Source organism: Garra rufa, chromosome 2, assembly GCF_049309525.1.
Source record: "Garra rufa chromosome 2, GarRuf1.0, whole genome shotgun sequence".
In the NCBI taxonomy this organism is placed as follows: Eukaryota; Metazoa; Chordata; class Actinopteri; order Cypriniformes; family Cyprinidae; genus Garra; species Garra rufa.
In genome coordinates this window covers 39,219,599-39,242,907 of record NC_133362.1, presented here as the reverse complement: position 1 = coordinate 39,242,907, position 23,309 = coordinate 39,219,599, and the positions used below count along the sequence as shown (strand labels likewise).

Below are 23,309 nucleotides of genomic sequence, written 5' to 3'. Positions count from 1 at the left end.
TTAAACTGTATTAAATAATATAAATATAAAATACACACAGATGCATTTTGCAACCTACAATTTAGAATGCCTTGAATGTTGATGATTCTAAATGTGTTTTAATAGATTAAATCACGTAGTGTATGCGTGCACTCTCTCCGTGTGTTTTATGATATACAGTCAAGCCCAAAATTATTCATACCCCTGGCAAATTCTGACTTAAAGTTAATTTTATTCAACCAGCATTTTTTTTTTTTTTTTTTTGACAGCAAATGCCACAGGCTTCTTCCAAAAGATAATAAGACGATGTACAAGAGGCATCATTGTGGAAAAAAATATTTCTCAGCTTTTATTTACATTTGAACAAAAAGTGGCATGTCCAAAATTATTCATACCCTTCTCAATAATCAATAGAAAAGCCTTTATTGGCTATTACAGCAATCAAACACTTCCTATAATTGCTGACCAGCTTTTTGCATGTCTGCACTGGTATTTTTGCCCATTCATCTTTAGCGATGAGCTCCAACTCTTTCAGGTTGGAGGGTCTCCTTGCCATCACCCTGATCTTTAGCTCCCTCCACAGATTCTCAATTGGATTTAAGTCAGGACTCTGGCTGGGCCACTGCAAAACGTTAATGTTTTTGACTGCTAACCATTTCTTCACCACTTTTGCTGTGTTTTGGGTTGTTGTCACGCTGAAATGTCCACTGCCCAAGGTCAAGTTTCTCTGCAGACTGCCTGATGTTGTTGTTGAGAATTTTGATGTATTGCTCCTTGTTTCATGGTGCCGTTTACTGTGATTAGGTTCCCTGGTCCACTGGCTGAAAAACACCCCCAAAACATTAGGTTCCCACCACCATGTTTGACAGTGGGGATGGTGTTCTTAGGGTTGAAGAAATGAAGGCTACATCATTGTGGCCAAACAATTAAATTTTTGTTTCATCTGACCATAAAACAGAAGACCAGAAGTCTTCTTTTTTTGTCCAGATGAGCATTTGCAAAGGCCAAGTGGGCTTTTGTGTGCCTTATCTGGAGAAGTGGTGTCCTCCTTGGTCTGCGTCCGTGGAACCCAGCGGTGTGCAGTGTCCGTTGGACTGTCTGCTTTGAGATGTTGCCACCAGCAGAGCCCAGATTCATCAGGATGGTCTTGGTGGTGATCCTTGGATTCTTTTTTACCTCTCTCACTATCCTCCTGGCCAGCACAGGTGTCACTTTTGGCTTCCAACCAGGTCCTCTGAGATTTTTCACAGTGCAGAACGTCTTGTATTTTTTAATAATACTTTGCACAGTAGCCACTGGAACTTCAAAACATTTAGATATGGTCTTATAACCCTTTCCTGACTTGTGAGCAGCCACAATGCGCAGCCGCAGGTCCTCAGTGAGCTCTTTTTGTCTTAGCCATGACTGTCCACAAACCAACAGCAGAGAGCTTCTGTTTTTCACCTGTTGAGTTGATTAAAACAGCTGTTCCCAATGAATCAGGGTAATTTCCAGTCGAAAAAAAAGCTTGACTGTACTCAATAATGTTGGATCACACATCGTTAAAACAACAAAAAAAAAGTGAAAGTTGACATAAATATAACAACTCAAGTAAAGTATTCATCTAGAAAAACACTTAAGTACTGTAACAAAGTATTATTACGTTGTTGCATTACACCACTGCAAAAAAAAATCTACTGGAAGATTAATCAAGATGAGATCTTTTTTTCAGGACACTACTGGATAAACATTTTGACAATGATAATGTTTGATATTTATAACATGAACAAACAGTGGAGTTAATCTTGACTGTGCGTTCTAAGACATTAGACACTTTCATTTAACAATGATTTATTAGCATGTAAAAGATGCCATATGTGTATTATAATAGGTTTATTAAGAACAAAAAGATGGAGTGACAGTCATCTTTTTTATGTACATCCAGTATAAACACACAGACACACACATACACAAACACACAACTTGTATTTGAAGGGTGAATGCACTCGCATACAAATGTAACACACGCCCTTGTGCTTTGTGCCTCCAAGTAAAATTTAATTGCTTCTTTTCATTCATATCCGCAAGCCTCTTGGACAGGGATGAAGGGTGCCAAAATAAAAAAAATAAAAGCTGCACAAACACATTCTCAGTGACTGTGTTTTACCAGTAGTCGATTATGCATGGAGTCAGTCATGTGAAAAGAGCGTAGCGTCGGAATACCAAACACATTGATAAAGCGGACCCCGAAGGCTTATTGATTAGAGCAGGAGGCCTGTAGTGTCAAATGGGATTTTACAGAACGCAAGACTGCATGCCTCCAAAACAAACTGCCGCTGCACGTCACACTGACTGTATTAGAATGGAGTTCCCTAAAGGCCCAAAAAAGATGCAACATGCAAACTTCCTAAAAAATAAAGATTAAAATAGTGATCGCATGACTTACAGTTTCAAACAGTGCACAAGATTATGAAGTATGAGGAAATGACTGAGAGTTGTTGCTTTGGGGTTATTGAGTTACAAGTTACATAATCTAAAGTAACTGGGAAAACATTTCCTATTATTATCTGTATGAAAACAGTTGTGCTAATCAATATTCGCATGTTTGCAACAAAAGTTCAGATAATGTACTCACCCCCTTGTCATCCAAGATGTTCATGTCTTTCTATCTTCAGGCGTAAAGAAATGGTGTTTTTTTGAGGAAAACATTTCAGGATTTCTCTCCATATAATGGACTTCTATGGTGCCCCCGAGTTTGAACTTACAAAATGCAGTTTAAATGGAGCTTCAAAGGGCTCTAAATGATCCCAGCCGAGGAAGAAGGGTCTTATTTTCACACACAGTTTTATCCAAAGCGACTTACAAATGAATTCTCCAGTTCTCCAGCATGACAGGGGGTACAGACTGGGCCAGAGCCTTTCACCGACAGCCTTTGGGTCAGTGCTGATATACCTGATCGATTAGGGTGAATAATTGGTGGCTCTTATCTTGTCGGAGGCCCAGAGGAGGCGCTGACATATGGGAGGCTATCGGCTGCTGCTCTCTGAACATTGTCTGAGTCCCGGCTGATGAGCTCTACGATAACACTTTGGCAGCCTGCTCAAATAAAAGACCTCCCAGGGAATTTCGTTCACCCTCTTTAAACCATCTTGCATATCTGTGATCACTTTTGAATTTAGCTTGGGTCAGAAATTAACCAGGGCTCAAGGAAAGTGATAAAATGCCACAATATTGATGTGGGGCCAAAATATATCAATCGAATTTTAGATAAGATGATATATTAGTATACATTGTAGTCTAGGTATATTAGGTTATGGGTTTAGTGGCTCAGCGGACACAGTACACTGTAAAAAATGCTTTTCTTACTTAGATTTTTTGTCTTGTTTCTAGCAAAAATATCTAAAACATTTTTAAATCAAGAAGGATTTTCTAGACAAGTAAAAAAAATATTAAGTGAGTTTTTCCTCATAAAAAGCTAAATAATCTGCCAATGGGGTAAGCAAAAAAAATCTTATTTCAAACTGAAAACAAGATTTTATTTTTTACCCCATTGGCAGATTATTTTGCTTGTTTCAAGCAAAAACACACTTAATTTTGACTTGTTTTTTTTCTGAAAACAAGGCAATAATTTGTACTCGTCTAGAAAATCCTTCTTGATATAAGAATTGTAGATATTTTGGCTGGAAAAATCTAAGTAAGAAAAGCATTTTTTGCAGTGTATCGGCCTGTAGCGATATCTGTATTCATGTCTCAGATATAATTTAAATGGGTCATGACGTGTTTTTTTTTAACAAATTATTTTAATATGTTATTTACAATGTTAATAAGTAATTCAGTTTTTTGCCTATATATATATATATTTGTGAGAAAAAATATCTTTTTTTCAACGTTTATTTTGATCCTCTGTCTGAAACTACCTGTTTTTAGGGACGTGTCAGTAATCAACCACTGTTATGATTGGATAATGTCATTGCATAGGAAACATCAAAGCCCTGTTTTGCATGTAATTGTTTTGAAAAAAAAAATTTCCAGACAAAACATTGTGAAACCATTTACTTACTGTTTGTGATGCAGCTGTAGTCAGATCTCTTTCAACAAATGTTTCTTTGTGAATGAGGACACTGTGCCTCATTTACAAAACAACATGCTCCGAAGTCTGAACAATACTCTGAAACGATCCGGGATGCCATTAAAAATAAACTATCCAGTTATTCCTTATGTTGAGATCCTTCTGATATCTGTACAAAGACACGAACGAGCTGTTCAAACCGAATGCGTCAAAGCGAACATTCTTTCACTCCATTTGTCCTGTCGATGAGTGACTCAAGCATGGATTGTGTCAGATAGCAAACATGTGTCTGTATACTCTTTATCCAGTTTAGACAAGATAGCGGCTGATGATTGTAATTTCGATTTGCTTTTGACCCGATACGACACTCACATTCAGCTTGTGTGAAGAGAAGATGACTATTTGTCGATGCCTTGCTGTGGAGGCAGTGTTTATGCAAATGTCTGTGCCCGCGTGATATCATCTTAAACCTCAGATCCAAACGAGCTGTTTTGGAGTCAGATTAAATAAATCCTTTGATTAAAATGAGGAGGATGTTTTTTATTTATGAAACTTGCAGGATGTGTTAATGATACAAAGACATCTTACATGCCAAAAGATCAAGGCACATTTGATTTCTCATAAAACATCATTCATGTTGTATATACTGTATATCTCACTTTTCATGAACCCAAGGACAATGCATAAACATTTCAATAACCCTGAGTAAACAGATGCGTTTTCAATTGCGTTCTGAAGGTGGATGAGATACAGTTTCACTGAGATGCTGGGGGAGGGATTTCCAGGATATAATGTAAGGGTCAAGACACTGAAAGACTGTCCATTCATTCACTCTCAGAAAAAAATTTACAAAAGCTGTCACTGGGTCGGTAACCTTATTTGTCCCTAAAGGGCGCATATTAGTACCTTAAAGATATAGTTCACCCAAAAATGAAAATTCTGTCATTAATTACTCACCCTCATGTCGTTCCAAACCCGTAAGACCTTCATTCATCTTGAAAACACAAATTAAGATATTTTTGATGAAATTCGAGAGCTTTCTCACCCTGCATAAGACAGCAACACAACTACCTCATTCAAGGCACAGAAAGATAGTAAGGACATTGTTAAAATAGTCCATGTGACATCAGTGGTTCAACCACACTGCAAAAAATGATTGTATTCCTTAGTGTTTTTGTCTAGTTTTCTAGTATAAATATCTAAAAATTCTTAAATCAGGATGCATTTACTTAACCACTAAAATGACTTAAGATATTATGTCTTGTTTTCTGAAAAAAAGTTAGTTTTTGCTTAAAATTAATTATTTTCTTGCCCCATTGGCAGATATTTTTGCTTGTTTTGAGCATTTTTTTTTTCCAGAAAACAAAACATAATGTCTTAAGTCATTTTACTTGTCAAGTAAATGTCATTTATTCAAGAATTTATATAAAAAAAACTGATTCAATACTTTTTAGATATTTATACTAGAAAACAAAACATGCTAAGGAAGAAAATCATATTTTGCAGTGCATAATTTTATGAAGCTATGTAATTTTTTTTTCAGGATTCTCTGTTGAGAAAGTTCAAAAGAAACAATATTTGCAGCAGAAATATTCTATAACACATGTATTTACTGTCACTTTTGACAAATTTAATGCTTAAAAGTATTTATTTCTTTAACAACTACTGATGTTTTCAAAGTAATGCATTACATATATCAGTAATGAAGCAGTAGAATAACAATATGGTGTAAATTAAAAAAATATATAATATTTTTTTCTGTAATGATTCTGAAAATTCAGCTTTGCATAACAGGAATAAATTACATTTTAAAACCTATTCAAATAGAATACAGTTCTTTTTAAATTGTAATAATATTTAAAATTATCACTGCTTTTTTCTTTTTTTATGTGTAACACTTGAGAATAGGGACAAATTTTCACAATTATAGCTAATTTTATCGATGTCCTTACTACCTTTCTGGGCCTTGAACATGTCAGTTGTTGCTGTCTATGAAGGGTCAGAAAGCTCTTGGATTTCATAAAAATATCTTTATTTGTGTTCCATAGATGAACAAAGGTCTTAAGGGTTTGGAACGACATGAGGGTGCACTGTAAAAAGTGTTCACCAGTTTCAACTTAAAAACTTTTTACCAGCTGCCTTAAAATGTTAAGTTAAATCAACTTAAGTCATTTCAACTAAAAAGTTAAATCAACTCATTTTATTGTAATAAGTTAAAATGACTTGTAGTTTTAAGCTGATTTAACTTAAAAATTTAAGGCAGCTGCTGAACGTTTTTAAGTTGAATCTGGTGAAAACTTTTTACAGTGTGAGTAATTAATGACAGAATTTAAATTATTAGGTGAACTAATCCTTTAAAGGTACATATTACTACCTAAAGTATACATATTAGTACCTAAATGGTACATTTTAGTGCCTTTTGAAAAGTCAACGCCGCAATGACAGCTTTTATACCTTTTTTCAGAGAGTGTTGCTAAACTGTCTCCGGAAGGCCTAAAAGTAGAAACAGGAGAATGAGGATGAATCAGATCAGCTACATATTGTGGTGCAAAACCATGAACGGCTTAAAAATGCTAATTATAATTCTTGTACTGAGTGCGATAAGCAACCAGGAGACAGAGTAGGAGTGATATGTGTGTGTGTTTGCATTATTAATAACTTCAGAAACTTAAGACTATTATGTGTGATGCTCCCTGCATAATAATGCTTCATAATACTTTACACTATAGAGAAGAAATTCAAAAGTAATATGAAATGTACAAAGTATAGTATTGTTGATGCAAATGGTGACTTGTCAAATGCCAAAGTCTACATGTATGTATGTTTTATCAATCCATCTGGACGCAGATGCAGTGAGTGAAATGTGTGTGTTTGTGTGTTGCAGTTTAATTTTGTGGGCCGGATCTTGGGCCCGCGGGGGCTCACAGCCAAACAGCTGGAGGCAGAGACAGGATGTAAGATCATGGTGAGAGGGAAAGGCTCCATGAGGGACAAAAAGAAGGTAAGAGCTACAAACACACACACATGTACAAACACATACTTACACACTTATAATAAACACACATGATCATAAAGACAGAGAGTGTCCTTTTTTTGTAAAACAAGTATAAAGCACTAATACTTATACACTTATAGGGGTCAATGCAGGTACATTTCTTACCTTCACTTGGGGAAAAAATCCCAACTGTCTTGAATTAACCCCTAAATCATTATCAAATTATTAGTTTATATTTTTAATACCTTAATATATACAAATAGTAAGTTCTTCAGTAGTAAAGTTGTTGCTTATGGTTATTAGGAGAAAATATTAAATAGTCATTCTTAGATTAGGTCACGAAAAAACTAAATTGCCATTAAATTAAGTCTTTCTAACCTAGTTTTACTTGATATTCATTCAATTAATTCATAGTAAGTCTTCCAAAAATATTTCAAAATACATTAATCATAAATGTGTATGAATTTACTTTATTTATATCTGTTTAATGTTTTCTTGAACCATAGATATATTTTAGATCACTTACCCTCTCCCTAATCCTAAATATAACCACTTTTCTAACAAAAAAAAAGAAAAGAAATGAATACATTTAAAAAATATATATATATGACAATAAAATATAATATATGATATATACTTTGGAGCTTTATTATTATGTATGTATAAAGTGTTAACTTTTTTCTATTATATTATATTATATTATATTATATTATATTATATTATATTATATTATATTATATTATATTTAAAAAGCTGAATCTATAATTGCTACAAAAAACTATGAATAAACTATTAAGTAATACTTTAAATAAATACTTTTTAAAAATTATTCTTTATTATTGTGTACTTATAAAGTGTTAACTTTTTATATTTTATTATATTATATTATATTATATTTAAAAAGTAGAATCTACAATTGCTACAAAAAACTATGAATAAACTATTATGTAATATTTTGAGAAATATTCTTTGGTCCTTTATTATTATAAAAAAGTGTTTACTTTTTTATATATTATATTATATTATATTATATTATATTATATTATATTATATTATATTATATTATATTATATTATATTATATTATATTATATTATATTATATTAGTGTCCTTTTGTTTACCTTGTTTACCTGTTTTCATTTCTTATGAGTGATATTGTGTCATTTATAGAATCACAATCTTTATTTCTCAGTGCAAACAATGAATTTGTTCTTTTCGAGGAAATATATTATAAATATTATATATATGACATTTTCCCAGAGGAAAAAAGATGAGTTATGATATTCTCTTAGCAGATTGTCTAAATGTTTTTTTTTCTTGACTTTTCTTACATTTGTGATGGCCATGCTGTCATTATTACAATTTAAACCATATAACATTGCAGTTCAACAAATGTCATCTAAATTGTTGACTGTTAATTTGGACCCTGGAGACATATCAACACATGCATGAACAATCCTGACAAACTCGCAATCGCACCAGATGGAGGAATCCGATTGGCTGATTATGTCTTCACACATCCATATGCTTAAACATATTGCTCATTTTTAACATGCACTCAAAATCCACTCAGTCAGCAACTGTGGCTCAACATTTGTCTGGATGACAGATGCACCGGTGCTTGTGACTGCGCAGAGTTTACATGCGTACGCTTCATTCGAGAGTAAACTAGCCCGGTCCAGTCCGCACTGCCCAACTGAGCGACTTTGCGGGGAATAACAAGCCCTCCCCTCGCTCCTGAGAGCCGCGGGCAGGTGTTCAAACATTGTCCTTGGCCTCAGATGAGTGGGGGCTGGATCCTGTGGCCCTGCCAGGGCTGCTCTCCCAATCGAACCCCAGTCAACATACGACATGCTGGGCTAACGACGCAGGGCCGGTGGGGGTCACGGGACGGTCTGGAAGCACGGGGTCACATTCACTGTCCATCGTTAACACTTGAGCAAACACACGTTTACATGAACGCAAACACGCAGTTTATTATCATTGGGATTATTGCCATTTCTGGGAGAAAAAAACACTACGCCTGCACTACGACACAGATGTGCACGATCACACACATATGTATCTGATCTGGAGGCGCATTTGTGTTTCCATTAGTTGGGCAGGACCCATATTTGGACAAGTGCTGGAAGCGGATAGTTATCCGAGCCCATCCCGGGTGACCGCGAGGAGGATCCAGAGGAAAATAAAACAAGTGCTCTGTGAAAAGCACTGTTGTCATCTTCAGCGTTTCATGCACATCTGGATCGGCTCTGCATCCTGTCAGAGCGCAGCTGGTCGTCCGTGTATCGGATCTCAGCTGCGTGCGCGTGCGTGCACCTCCGACGGCCCCTTTCTGATAGTACGACCCGTTCGACGTTGACGGGGTCAATTGAAACTCTTGTGCAAACATTCGCATGTGTGTTTAAAGGTTCTGCTGTCTTTGCTCTGCGAGTCTCAAGCTGCTTTGGTAGATAGTGGAAAATCTCATGCTTGTGTCCTTTGTTTCTCATGATCTTTTCACCTCCTACCTTGCATCTGTCATTCACACGCATCTAAAGGGGAACATGCCATGGACGATATGTTAGCGTTGCTTAATGCAGTTACTTAATCAACATGAACAATACTTCTACAGCATTTATTAATTTTGGTAAATGTTAATTTTGACTTTTTTAATTTTAGGGTTTTCAGTCAGTAAGATTAGTTTTTTTTTTTAAAGAAATGTATACTTTTATTCAGCAAGAATGTTTTACTACAATGGTGTGTTAATGCCACCTAAAAAAACTAAGTATACATGAATAAAGTTGAAATGTTTTGAGAATAAGGTCAAAATAATGTCAGAATAAAGTTAGAATTACGCGAATGAATTTGTAGCAATTACAAGATTAAAGTTACAATATTTTGAGAGTATAGTCTAGCCTATTGCGCATGCAAATGAAGTCGAAATTACGAGAATGACGTAGATATATTTAGACAATAAAGTTGAAATATTTTGCAAATAAAGTTCCTATATAAAGTTCAAATAAAAGCAAAATATTTTGAGAATAAAGTCGAAATTATGAGAATAAAGTTTAAATATATAGACAACAGATTGAAATATTTCAACAATAAAGTCAAAATTATGATGGTAAAGTCTAAATGTTTAGAGAATAAAGTCAAAATTATGATAATAAAGTCTAAATGTTTAGAGAATAAAGTCAAAATTATGATAATAAAGTCTAAATGTTTAGAGAATAAAGTCAAAATTATGATGATAAAGTCTAAATGTTTAAAGAATCAAGTCAAAATTACAATAATCAAGTCGAAATGTTTTGAGAATAAAGTTGAAATATTTTGCAATTAAAGTTGAAATTACGAGAATAAAGGCAAAATATTTTGAGAATAAAGTCGAAATTACGAGAATAAAGTTGAAATATTTAGACAATAAAGTTGAAATTATGATGATAAAGTCTAAATGTTTAGAGAATAAAGTCAAAATTATGATAATAAAGTCTAAATGTTTAGAGAATAAAGTCAAAATTATGATGATAAAGTCTAAATGTTTAGAGAATAAAGTCAAAATTATGATAATAAAGTCTAAATGTTTAGAGAATAAAGTCAAAATTATGATGATAAAGTCTAAATGTTTAGAGAATAAAGTCAAAATTATGATAATAAAGTCTAAATGTTTAGAGAATAAAGTCAAAATTATGATAATAAAGTCTAAATGTTTAGAGAATAAAGTCAAAATTATGATGATAAAGTCTAAATGTTTAGAGAATAAAGTCAAAATTATGATAATAAAGTCTAAATGTTTAGAGAATAAAGTCAAAATTATGATGATAAAGTCTAAATGTTTAGAGAATAAAGTCAAAATTATGATAATAAAGTCTAAATGTTTAGAGAATAAAGTCAAAATTCCGAGAATAAAATTTTAATGTTTCAAGAATAAAGTCAAAATTACACAAATAAAGTCGAAGTATTTCGAGAATTAAGTCAAAATGTTTAGAGAATAAAGTCAAAATTCCGAGAATTAAATTTTAATGTTTCAAGAATAAAGTCAAAATTACACAAATAAAGTCGAAGTATTTCGAGAATTAAGTCAAAATGTTTCGAGAATAAAGTCAAAATATTTTGCAGGTAAAGTTAAAATTACGAGAATAAAGTCAAAATATTGAGACAATAAAGTTATAAACAATAGTCAAAATTATGAGAATAAAGTCGAAAATGTTTAAAGAATAAAGTTGAAATATTTTGCAATTAAAGTCGAAATTACGAGAATAAAGTTTAAATATACAGACAATACAATTTTAATATTTCAACAATAAAGTCAAAATTATGATAATAAAGTCTAAATGTTTAGAGAATAAAGTAAAAATATTTTGCAAGTAAAGTTGAAATTACGAGAATAAAGTCAAAATATTTAAACAATAAATTTATAAACAACAGTCAAAATTATGAGAATAAAGTCTAAATGTTTAAAGAATCAAGTCAAAATTACAATAATCAAGTCGAAATGTTTTGAGAATAAAGTTGAAATATTTTGCAATTAAAGTTGAAATTACGAGAATAAAGGCAAAATATTTTGAGAATAAAGTCGAAATTACGAGAATAAAGTTGAAATATTTAGACAATAAAGTCAAAATTATGATGATAAAGTCTAAATGTTTAGAGAATAAAGTCAAAATTATGATGATAAAGTCTAAATGTTTAGAGAATAAAGTCAAAATTATGATAATAAAGTCTAAATGTTTAGAGAATAAAGTCAAAATTATGATAATAAAGTCTAAATGTTTAGAGAATAAAGTCAAAATTATGATGATAAAGTCTAAATGTTTAGAGAATAAAGTCAAAATTATGATAATAAAGTCTAAATGTTTAGAGAATAAAGTCAAAATTATGATAATAAAGTCTAAATGTTTAGAGAATAAAGTCAAAATTACAATAATCAAGTCGAAATGTTTTGAGAATAAAGTTGAAATATTTTGCAATTAAAGTTGAAATTACGAGAATAAAGGCAAAATATTTTGAGAATAAAGTCGAAATTACGAGAATAAAGTTGAAATATTTAGACAATAAAGTTGAAATTATGATGATAAAGTCTAAATGTTTAGAGAATAAAGTCAAAATTATGATAATAAAGTCTAAATGTTTAGAGAATAAAGTCAAAATTATGATGATAAAGTCTAAATGTTTAGAGAATAAAGTCAAAATTATGATAATAAAGTCTAAATGTTTAGAGAATAAAGTCAAAATTATGATAATAAAGTCTAAATGTTTAGAGAATAAAGTCAAAATTATGATAATAAAGTCTAAATGTTTAGAGAATAAAGTCAAAATTATGATAATAAAGTCTAAATGTTTAGAGAATAAAGTCAAAATTATGATGATAAAGTCTAAATGTTTAGAGAATAAAGTCAAAATTATGATAATAAAGTCTAAATGTTTAGAGAATAAAGTCAAAATTATGATGATAAAGTCTAAATGTTTAGAGAATAAAGTCAAAATTATGATAATAAAGTCTAAATGTTTAGAGAATAAAGTCAAAATTCCGAGAATAAAATTTTAATGTTTCAAGAATAAAGTCAAAATTACACAAATAAAGTCGAAGTATTTCGAGAATTAAGTCAAAATGTTTAGAGAATAAAGTCAAAATTCCGAGAATTAAATTTTAATGTTTCAAGAATAAAGTCAAAATTACACAAATAAAGTCGAAGTATTTCGAGAATTAAGTCAAAATGTTTCGAGAATAAAGTCAAAATATTTTGCAGGTAAAGTTAAAATTACGAGAATAAAGTCAAAATATTGAGACAATAAAGTTATAAACAATAGTCAAAATTATGAGAATAAAGTCGAAAATGTTTAAAGAATAAAGTTGAAATATTTTGCAATTAAAGTCGAAATTACGAGAATAAAGTTTAAATATACAGACAATACAATTTTAATATTTCAACAATAAAGTCAAAATTATGATAATAAAGTCTAAATGTTTAGAGAATAAAGTCAAAATTACACGAATAAAGTCAAAGTATTTTGAGAATTAAGTCGAAATGTTTCGAGAATAAAGTAAAAATATTTTGCAAGTAAAGTTGAAATTACGAGAATAAAGTCAAAATATTTAAACAATAAATTTATAAACAACAGTCAAAATTATGAGAATAAAGTCTAAATGTTTAAAGAATCAAGTCAAAATTACAATAATCAAGTCGAAATGTTTTGAGAATAAAGTTGAAATATTTTGCAATTAAAGTTGAAATTACGAGAATAAAGGCAAAATATTTTGAGAATAAAGTCGAAATTACGAGAATAAAGTTGAAATATTTAGACAATAAAGTTGAAATTATGATGATAAAGTCAAAATGTTTAGAGAATAAAGTCAAAATTCCGAGAATAAAATTTTAATGTTTCAAGAATAAAGTCAAAATTACACAAATAAAGTCGAAGTATTTCGAGAATTAAGTCAAAATGTTTCGAGAATAAAGTCAAAATATTTTGCAGGTAAAGTTAAAATTACGAGAATAAAGTCAAAATATTGAGACAATAAAGTTATAAACAATAGTCAAAATTATGAGAATAAAGTCGAAAATGTTTAAAGAATAAAGTTGAAATATTTTGCAATTAAAGTCGAAATTACGAGAATAAAGTTTAAATATACAGACAATACAATTTTAATATTTCAACAATAAAGTCAAAATTATGATAATAAAGTCTAAATGTTTAGAGAATAAAGTCAAAATTACACGAATAAAGTCAAAGTATTTTGAGAATTAAGTCGAAATGTTTCGAGAATAAAGTAAAAATATTTTGCAAGTAAAGTTGAAATTACGAGAATAAAGTCAAAATATTTAAACAATAAATTTATAAACAACAGTCAAAATTATGATAATAAAGTCTAAATGTTTAAAGAATCAAGTCAAAATTACAATAATCAAGTCGAAATGTTTTGAGAATAAAGTTGAAATATTTTGCAATTAAAGTTGAAATTACGAGAATAAAGGCAAAATATTTTGAGAATAAAGTCGAAATTACGAGAATAAAGTTGAAATATTTAGACAATAAAGTTGAAATTACAAGAATAAAGTCAAAATATTTTGAGAATAAAGTCAAAATTACATTCTCGAATCACTTCGATTTATTTTTGCCATTTTTGCTTTTATTGTAATAAAGTCAAAATTATTAGATTAAAGTCAAAGTGTTTGGAGAATAAAGTCAAAATTACAAGAATAAAGTCGAAGTGTTTCGAGAATGAAGTCAAAATGTTTCAATAATAAAGGTGAAATATATTAAGAATAAAGTCGAAATTACAAGAATAAAGTCAAAATATTTAGACAATAAAGTCAAAATTATGATAATAAAGTCAAAATTTACAGGTACAAAGTTTTAATTAATAAAGCCCAGTTTTCACACAGTTACTTCAAAACAATTTTAAAATCCTGCGCTATTTGAAAACTGATACTTTTGAACGCTGTCGTCACATATACAGCTTCATATACATGAATTGTCTAATTCAGTAGGTTTGCTCTGTAGCTCAACCGATACGAGCAACACTACCCAGATATTCAAATTCTAAACAGCCGCAATACCTACATAAAGCTGCGTAGTAAATACACAACAATACCGGCCTAATAAAAAACTTATTTTTGCGCCACTCTCTAGACATTTTACTTTGAAACTGCCTCGAAACGTACAGTAAAGGCCGGGACACACCAAGCCGACGATCGGCTGTCTGGCCTCGTAGGGCAGTTGGTGGGCGTCGGTGAAGCGCGTCGTTCGGTGTGTTCCGCACGTCGGCTCTCGTCGGCTTTCGTCGGGCTCGCGTCGGCCAAAGTTTGCCGATTCAACATGTTGAAACGGCGTCGGGCTTGTCGGGCCGTCTGGGAAAGAGAGCGCTCTGATTGGCTGTTCAGACATCGAATCAGAGCGCGTGGAGGACTTGAACGTGAAGTGACGTAACAAGCAAAGGAAGGAGTCAAGAGGGAACCGGCTCGGTGTCATCATTTCGCAATTCACACAATTCTATATACAATACTGCCATCTGCAGGTACGCAACGGTATATCTCCTCACGCATGCGCAGAAAGCACCTTCTAGTTTGTAGTCGGGTGACGTCAGTTCGGTGTGTTCGAGCTCAGTTTAATTGCCCAGACGCCCGCAGACGCAGCCGACTAGAGGCGACAAGATGGTCGGCTTTCGTCGGCAAGAGTTGGTTGGCGTCGGCTTGGTGTGTCCCGGGCTTAAGGTACATAATTATGGTTTTGCAGAAATGCATATAGAGGCATGTATTTTCATGGCCCTGGGTTGAAAAATACTAATTTTGCCTGTTGTTAGTTTCACTTAAGCTATGTTTATGTGTGTGTGGATGAAACATGACACGAGGGACGAGGATGTTTGCCCGAGACAGGAATAATCTAATCAATTGCGTAAAGGTAGAATAAGCCAATAAGTCGGTCCACATGGAATCAGCATCCTCCACAGGAGCAGAACTCATGTCATTCATGAAAATCTGCGAATCCCCTTAGTGTTAAACTTCAGCATGTAATATGTCTCACTATTTTGTGTTACAGATGTGATATCTCAAATAACACAGCTGGTTAAGGAAAGGAGTTACTACACATTTCTGAAGGCGAAAGCATTTTTCTCTCCAGTGAATTCTAATTAAACATTTTCCTTTTCTGAGCAACAAATTAATTTTCATTAAGTATTTCATAATAGTAAGTTTTACCAGTGCTCAGCTGCTTTTTGAGAGCTCTCAAAAGCGTGAACACTTTTGATTCACGACGAAGCTGAGGATAGTCTCTAGTGAAATGTTCATGACTGTATGCATTCTTCTGATATTTTTGTCATTGAATATTTTTCTCCAGGTGTAGCAGAGCTGCAATTCCACAGGCAGTTAATGTCTATTAGTGTCATTATTATTTGTGAGGAGGCGATTTTCTCTCTGACTGCTCCTGCGGTTCATGGACTCACACTTGTTGTTGCAACAGCAGCTTTCAACAGCTTAATCTCATGAGATACCATGAGCGCTTTCCGCTGTTAAACCATTATGTCACATTGTGGATGGCCTTTAAATATAATTTAGTTAGTCTTTCTCTGTCTCACCTTCGCCTTAAGCACAACTTTGATGTAAAGGAAAGAGACAAGTGGCAACAAGAGCGCTGAAGTTTCTAACACAACTCAAGGCAAGTGTTTTAACGCTCTGAGCATCTATCCAGCACTTTTCATTTACTGATGTACTGTATCCATTTCAAACATTCAACACTATCCTACTGTAAAGCAGATGTGTAAACACATACACATTCGTAGTTTCCAGATGAGAGTTACTAGTTACGAGGAGTTTCTTGTTCATTACAGAACAACATAAAATCTAAATATTTAAAAAATAATTATATAAAGTTCTGCAAAATAGTATTTTTTGCAAATACATTAAAAATTAAAACATTAAAATCTAAAATCAATCACAAGGAATGGAAATTAATTTAGGCATCACAATATGAAATACAGAAATTAAATATTGATATTAATTTTTAGATTTTCTAAAGGTTACGTTTAACAGTATTATTAAATAGTGTTTTTAAAAATTAACTTTGATGACAACAAATGTCATTCAAGTGTAAGCATCAAAAATCCAATATTAACTGAAATATATCCAAATAGATTTTAATCAATACTGATTAGTTTAAAAAAAATCCAAATTTCATCCTTCAAAACAACAGCATGGGATTTAACGAAAAAGTAGCGTGCACTAAATAAATTGTAGATCAGCCCTGGGTACGTAGGGACTCTGCCGCTGATATACAAAGTTAATATGGAGCATGTTGTCTTGCTGATGTAGTTGCCGTCATCTTTGTTCTGACTGGGCCTGTCAGAGAGACTCAGCTGCAGTGTTGGGCCCGCTGGCAATTACTGTTATTAGAGCTGTCACAATCACTTCAGATTCATCCTCTCGCAACCTCACTAAACAGATACGCGCGTGTGTGCGTGCGCCTGTGTGACAGTATTTTATTTCTGGATTTTCTTCTTGCATTTTGCATACATATTAAAGTGATTGTTCATGCATAACCATAATAGTAGTTTAAACACATTGTCTTTATGTAAATATCCCTGTTATATTCAGTGCTCGGAGTTACCAGTGGATTTATGTCTAAGTTTAATGGGTCATATTATAAGCACACTACTAGTCAAAAGTTTTTGAACAGTAAGATTTTTTTATGTCTTTTCTGCTCACCAAGTCTGCATTTATTTGATCCAAAGTACACCAAAAACAGTATATATTTTAAAATATTTTACTATGTAAAATAACTGCTTTCCATTTGAAAATATTTTAAGATGTATTTTTTTTTTCAGTAATCAAAGTTGAATTTTTTCAGCATCACCACTCCAGTTTTCAGCGTCACATGATTCTTCAAAAATCATTCTAATATGCTGTTTTGCTGTTCAAGAAACGTTTATTATCAATATTTAAAACACTACTTTTTTTTCAGGATTCTTTGATGAATAGAAAGATCCAAAGATCAGTATTTATCTGAAATAAAAAGCTTTTGTAACATTGTAGACTATACCATTCAAAGGCTTGGAGTTAGTATAATTATAGTAAAATCAGTAAAATTATAGAAATTAATATTTTTATTTAGCAAGGATGCTTCAAAATGCTTTTAATTAATCAAAAGTTCTATTTTAGATAAATGCTGTTCTTCTAAACGTTCTATTCATCAAAGAAACCTGAAAGAATTCTACTCAGCTGTTTTCAACATAATAATAAAAATAATAAATGTTTTTGAGCAGCAAATCAGAACATTAGAATGATTTCTGAAGGACCATGTGGCTGGAGTAATGATGCTAAAATTCAGTTTTGAAATCACAGGAATAAATTACATTTTAAAATATATTCAAATAGAAAACAGTAATTTTGAAAAGTAAAAATATTTCAAAATTGTACTGTTTTTGCTGTATTTTGGATCAAATAAATGCAGGTTTGGTGAGCAAAAGAGAAAACATTAAAAATCTTACTGTTCAAATACTTTTGACTGGTAGTGTAGGTACAAAGGTCAAAAGTAAAATAAAACATACTACAGGGTGAATTCTGATTAACTGGGACACTTAAAAGTGTTAAAGTAATTGTACATTTTTGGTGTAATTAAATTTAAATATATCACATAAACTAGCTCTCTTTTTAATATTCGCAGCATTGCATCTACAGGTTCCCATGCAGTATACTGATCAATAACAATTACTGAAATGGAAAATACTTTGACATATTGCTTTCATCCCAACTTCCAAATACTGATGTGAAAACACAACTGAGAACAGATGAAACCTGATGAAACATCTCTAACAAAGCATGTGAACCTTTTTTCCTTTGTTCTTTAAAATCCTCTAACAAGATGCTTTGATGTAACTTCGCTTTTACACAACCACCAAATCGTCTGGATTTGAGGGCAAAGCCCTCTGTCGTTTTCTAAATCTATCCCGAGAGAGAGTCAGACTGGTGTTTGGTATTCTCTCTGAGTCTGCTGCTTGCTGGAGTTTTTCCTAATATTTGAAATGTATATATTGTACAAACAAGAAAATGAAATCAGATGTGTCTGTCCTGCAGCAATTTTTCAGTGGTTCTAGTCATCAACATGGTTGACCCAAATCATTGCATCATCAAAACATGAGCCTGCTCTGAACCATGCAATGTTACTCCTCTGTGACCATGTTTACATGCACATTAAGCTAAATTTGTTCATAGTGTTGTTTTGTTAATGTTAAAGGGATAGCTCAGACAAAAAATGAAAATTACACCATGATTTACTCACCTTCAAGCCATCTTAGGTGTATATGAATTTCTTCTTTCAGACGAATTCAATCAGAGTTATATTAAAAATGCCTTGACTCTTTCAAGATTTATAATAGCAGTGAATGGCTGTTGAGATTTTGAAGTTCAATAAAGTACATCCATCCATCATAAAAAGCACTCCACACAATTCCAGGGGGTTAATAAAGGCCTTCTAAAGCAAATCAATGAGTTTATTTTAGGGAAAATGTCAATATTTAAAACTTTATAAACTGTAATCTCATGTATTTGTATATGACCGTTAGTGGAAGCTACAGAGTCAATGTGTGGAAGCAAATCAATGTGTCTTTTAGAAAAAAAAATGTCCATATTTAAAACATTATAAACTGTTATCTCGTAAAGTAGTATATGACAGTTAGTGGAAGCTACAAATTAAGGTTTCTAAAGTTTTAAATATGGACATTTTTCTTACACAAACACATTGTTTTGCTTCAGAAGGCCTTTTATTAACCCTCTGGCACTTTATTGGACTTCAAAATCTCAACAACCATTCACTGCCATTATAAAGCTTGGAAGAGGCAGGACATTTTTTAATATAACTCCAATTATATATATATATATTGGCATTTTTGCCTTTATTATGATAGGACAGATCAGACATGACAGGAAGCAAAGTGGAAGAGAGATGGGGGGCGGGATCGGGAAAGGTCCTCAAGTCGGGATTTAAATACGGGACGCCTGGAGCGTAACGGCCCTGTAGGGCTACAAGGCTATCGGCGCCGACGTAACTCCAATTATATTTTGTCTGGAAAAAGAAAGTCATATACACCTAGGATGGCTAAATATCTAAAATATGTAAAAAGTTATTTTTTAAGGTTTCTGATCAGAACTGATCTGATTTCAGATTGAATGGTACATTTTCAAATATACAGCATTCATTGTAAGAAAAAAAGGTACAAAAGTTGTCACTGGGGCAGTACCTTTTTAAAAGGTAAACTTTTGTACCTTTAAGGTACCAATATGGATCCTTTACACTTCCAATAAAAAGTTTTTGAACAGAATATCAGAATTTGTTCATATTGTTGTTATGTTAAAGGGATAGTTCAGCCAAAAAAAATGAAAATTACACTATGATTTACTCACCTTCAAGCCATTTTAGGTGTATATGATTTTTTTTTTTTCAGACAAATACAGTCAGAGTTATATTTAAAAATGCTTTGACTCTTTCAAGATTTATAATGGCAGTGAATGGCTGTTAAAGTTCAATAAAGTGCTTCGATCCATCATAAAATCGTGGAATGTTTTATACGACAGTTAGTGGAAGCTACAGATTAAGGTTTCTAAAGTTTTAAATATGGACATTTTCCTTACACAAACACATATTTTTGCTTAAAAAGGCCTTTATTAACCCTCCGGCACCATGTGGGGTACTTTTTATGATGGATGGATGCACTTTATTAGACTTCAAAATCTCAACACCCATTCACTGCCATTATAAAGCTTGGAAGAGGCAGGACATTTTTTAATATAACTCCAGTTGTATTCATCTGAAAGATGAAAGTCATACACACTTAGAATTGCTTAAGGGTGAATAAATCATGGGTTAATTTTTATTTTTGGGTGAACTATTTCTTTATTTCTTCTTTAATATTAGTCTGGATTCTTTGTCATCTAAACACAAAAGTAATATTTAATGCTACAAGATGTTTGTGAAAAAGTTATGAAAGAAATATTTTTGAGCTTTTTACAAAAATTAAGCTAAATTGCATTATTTTTGCATTAACAAACAGAATGAGAAAAGGTTTGATTTCCTGCCCATCTGCAATTGGTCAGATAACTCACACCATTGGTTGAGCCAACGTTGCTACAGTATGTTAGACAAAACAAAGCACTGTTATGATGAGTCACAGTGTTGCATTTTTATGGAAATCAAACTGCAAATGGTTTACTTATAGCTGTCGCTTCACATTAAGCTGGAATGCGAGGATGTTTTAACATTTTGTTTCAGCGTTAAAATGACACATTTCAGCCTTTAAAGAAAGGAACATAAATCAATATACAGACAGCTGAAAGCTCTGCGAGAGCCTTATGACCTACATTTTACAATTCATTGCATTTTTGTGTGCTGTTGTCAGAGACATGAATGAGAATTAATGAGTTGACTAAATTACTGTGAACTACTGTGATGTAAATCACTGTACTACTAACACTGATTTGAAATAAGTCACAAAAGCAAGCAAATAGCTGGAAAGAACATACATGCCCTGCTTCATGCATGCTGATTATGTTTGTTTGATGTTTGTTTGTAAGGCTGATCAAATGTATACATGAATATTCCAAATCCACCTTTTCCGAATAAAGCTAGTCATTTATACTTTTATTTGGTGGAATTTCATGGGTAAAATCCAATCATAGGATTTCAGTTCAGATTGTCTTGTGAGTTTGAAAGATTTCCCATTGAGATTTTGCACTGGTTTGGACAACGTGGACAAACAAATTCACAATTTTGTCTAATAGAAAGGTGCTTGGTTTAAAAATGACTTCACACATTGGCAAACTTTTGGCAATGGACAGTTTTGACCCACAAAATTGTCTTAATTCGAACTCAACTATAAGGGATAGGTCACCCAAAAATGAAAATGAACTCATCAATTACTCACCCTCATGTTGTTCTAATGTTGTATGACTTTCTGTCATGTCATGTTTTATTAATCTTGATTCCTTGCCACTTGTGTGCTTTTTCTGCGTGAGTCGGAGTGTTCTGCACCAATAGAGTCTCATGAGTGTGCAACCATGCACAGAAACTGACGGCCAAGGTTAGGATTTCTGTTAAATAATACATCAAATTTCAGTTTGTTTTCACCAAACCCTATTATACACTCCCAAAACACTCTGAGTATAAAATATGTGTCACATGGGACCATTCTGTGATACTTGTGTGTGCTTTTTCTTTAACTTGATGCTGGTCGCTATTCACCGCTCTTATATGGTCAAGTGCGAGTGGGACATTTCGTTTAAATTTTTCCTCATGTGGACTAAAATAGAAAGAAGGCAATATGGTAATATGGCATTAAAACATCACAGATTGAGTTCATGATGACTTTAAGGGTTAGTTCACCCAAAAATGAAAATCAGCCTATTATTTACTCACCCTCCAGACATTCTAGATGTATATGACTTCCTTCTTTCAGACGAATTCAATCGGAGTTATATTAAAAATTGTTTATGTAAAAATGTTCTGGCTCTCTCAAAGCTTTATTATGGAAATGGGTGAGTGTTTCTCTTCATCAGTCCAAAACAAGTGCAATAAAGCGCATGCATCCATATTAAAAAACTCACACGGCTACAGGGGGTTAATAAAGGTTTCCTGTAGCGAATCAATGCATTTTTGCAAGAAAAATATCCATTTAAAACCTGGAATCAATGCGCCGGGTCTAGCAACGTTTCTTTACTTTAGTCTCGTCTCGGCCTATATTGAAATTCTCCGCCATTTTACTTTACAAATCCTCGTTTTGTACTTCTGATTTGTGACCATTGTTTTGTTTTGTCCATTGCGCTTTTGCGTTCGTCACTTCTGAGCGTCATACGTCATCCGCTCGAAACAGCTTCTGTGTATGACAGTTTAAGCAAGCTAGAATAAAGTGATTATTACGTTTTAAATATGGATATTTTTCTTACAAAAACACATCGATTCACTAAAGGAGACCTTTATTCACCCCTCGGAGCCATGTGAGGCACTTTTTATTATGGATGGATGAACTTTATTGGACTTGTTTTGGACTGATGAAGAGAAACACTTGCCCACTGCCATGATAAAGCTTTGGAGAGAAAGAACAGTTTTTAATATAACTCTGATTGGATTTGTCTGAAAGAAGAAAGTCCTATACACCTAGGATGCCTGGAGGGTGAGTGAATAATAGACTAATTTTCATTTTTGTGTCAACTATCCATTTAAAGGCTGAACCAGAATATTGACCTTAATCAGACAATGGCGTGTATGTAAACATGGTCACTGTGGTGAAATATATTAGTGAGTATGTTGAGGAACAAGCTCATGTCTCATTACACTCCCCCAGCCGAGTCGTGATATTAGTTCCCAGAGCTTTCCACCAAGGGGTCGGCGCTCCTTCAGAGCGGCATTATTGCCTCGGTGAGGATTACAAAAGAGCAGGACAATGGATTTATGGACATTGATTTCACTAGTGCTGGGCTACGGCACGGGCAGCTCAGAGACAGTGCGCGAGGGGAAAGAGGTGTAAACAAAGGCCTAGCGGAGGGCCCCACAGTTGGACATATTTCCTGCGTTGAGCGTTGAAGGCACATCACCTTGACTACCAGGCTGTCACTCGCCGCCCTGCGGGGCCGCAGAAGGTACAGCCGCGGCCTGATGCGAGACAACCTGCCTGGACCGCAGGAAAAACAAGTGTCTTAGCTGTATCTTACCCTCAGACAGACTGACACGTACACGAATATACACACCACCTCTACTCCGGTCCCTCCTGGCGGTCTCTGGCCGGCTTTCTTCGAGTGTTATTGACAGCGTAGCTGTGGGTGG

The 23,309-nt window shown here is 33.1% G+C and overlaps 1 protein-coding gene across 1 annotated transcript in view; it reads left to right on the top strand.

The window, feature by feature from the left end:
- LOC141325945 (protein quaking-B-like) overlaps positions 1-23,309 on the top strand; it is a 193,714-nt gene that overhangs the window by 120,909 nt on the left and 49,496 nt on the right. The window contains exon 5 of the mRNA XM_073834664.1: positions 6,912-7,028. Coding sequence (XP_073690765.1) covers positions 6,912-7,028 — 117 coding nt within the window. The remainder of the gene's footprint in view (positions 1-6,911; positions 7,029-23,309) is intronic.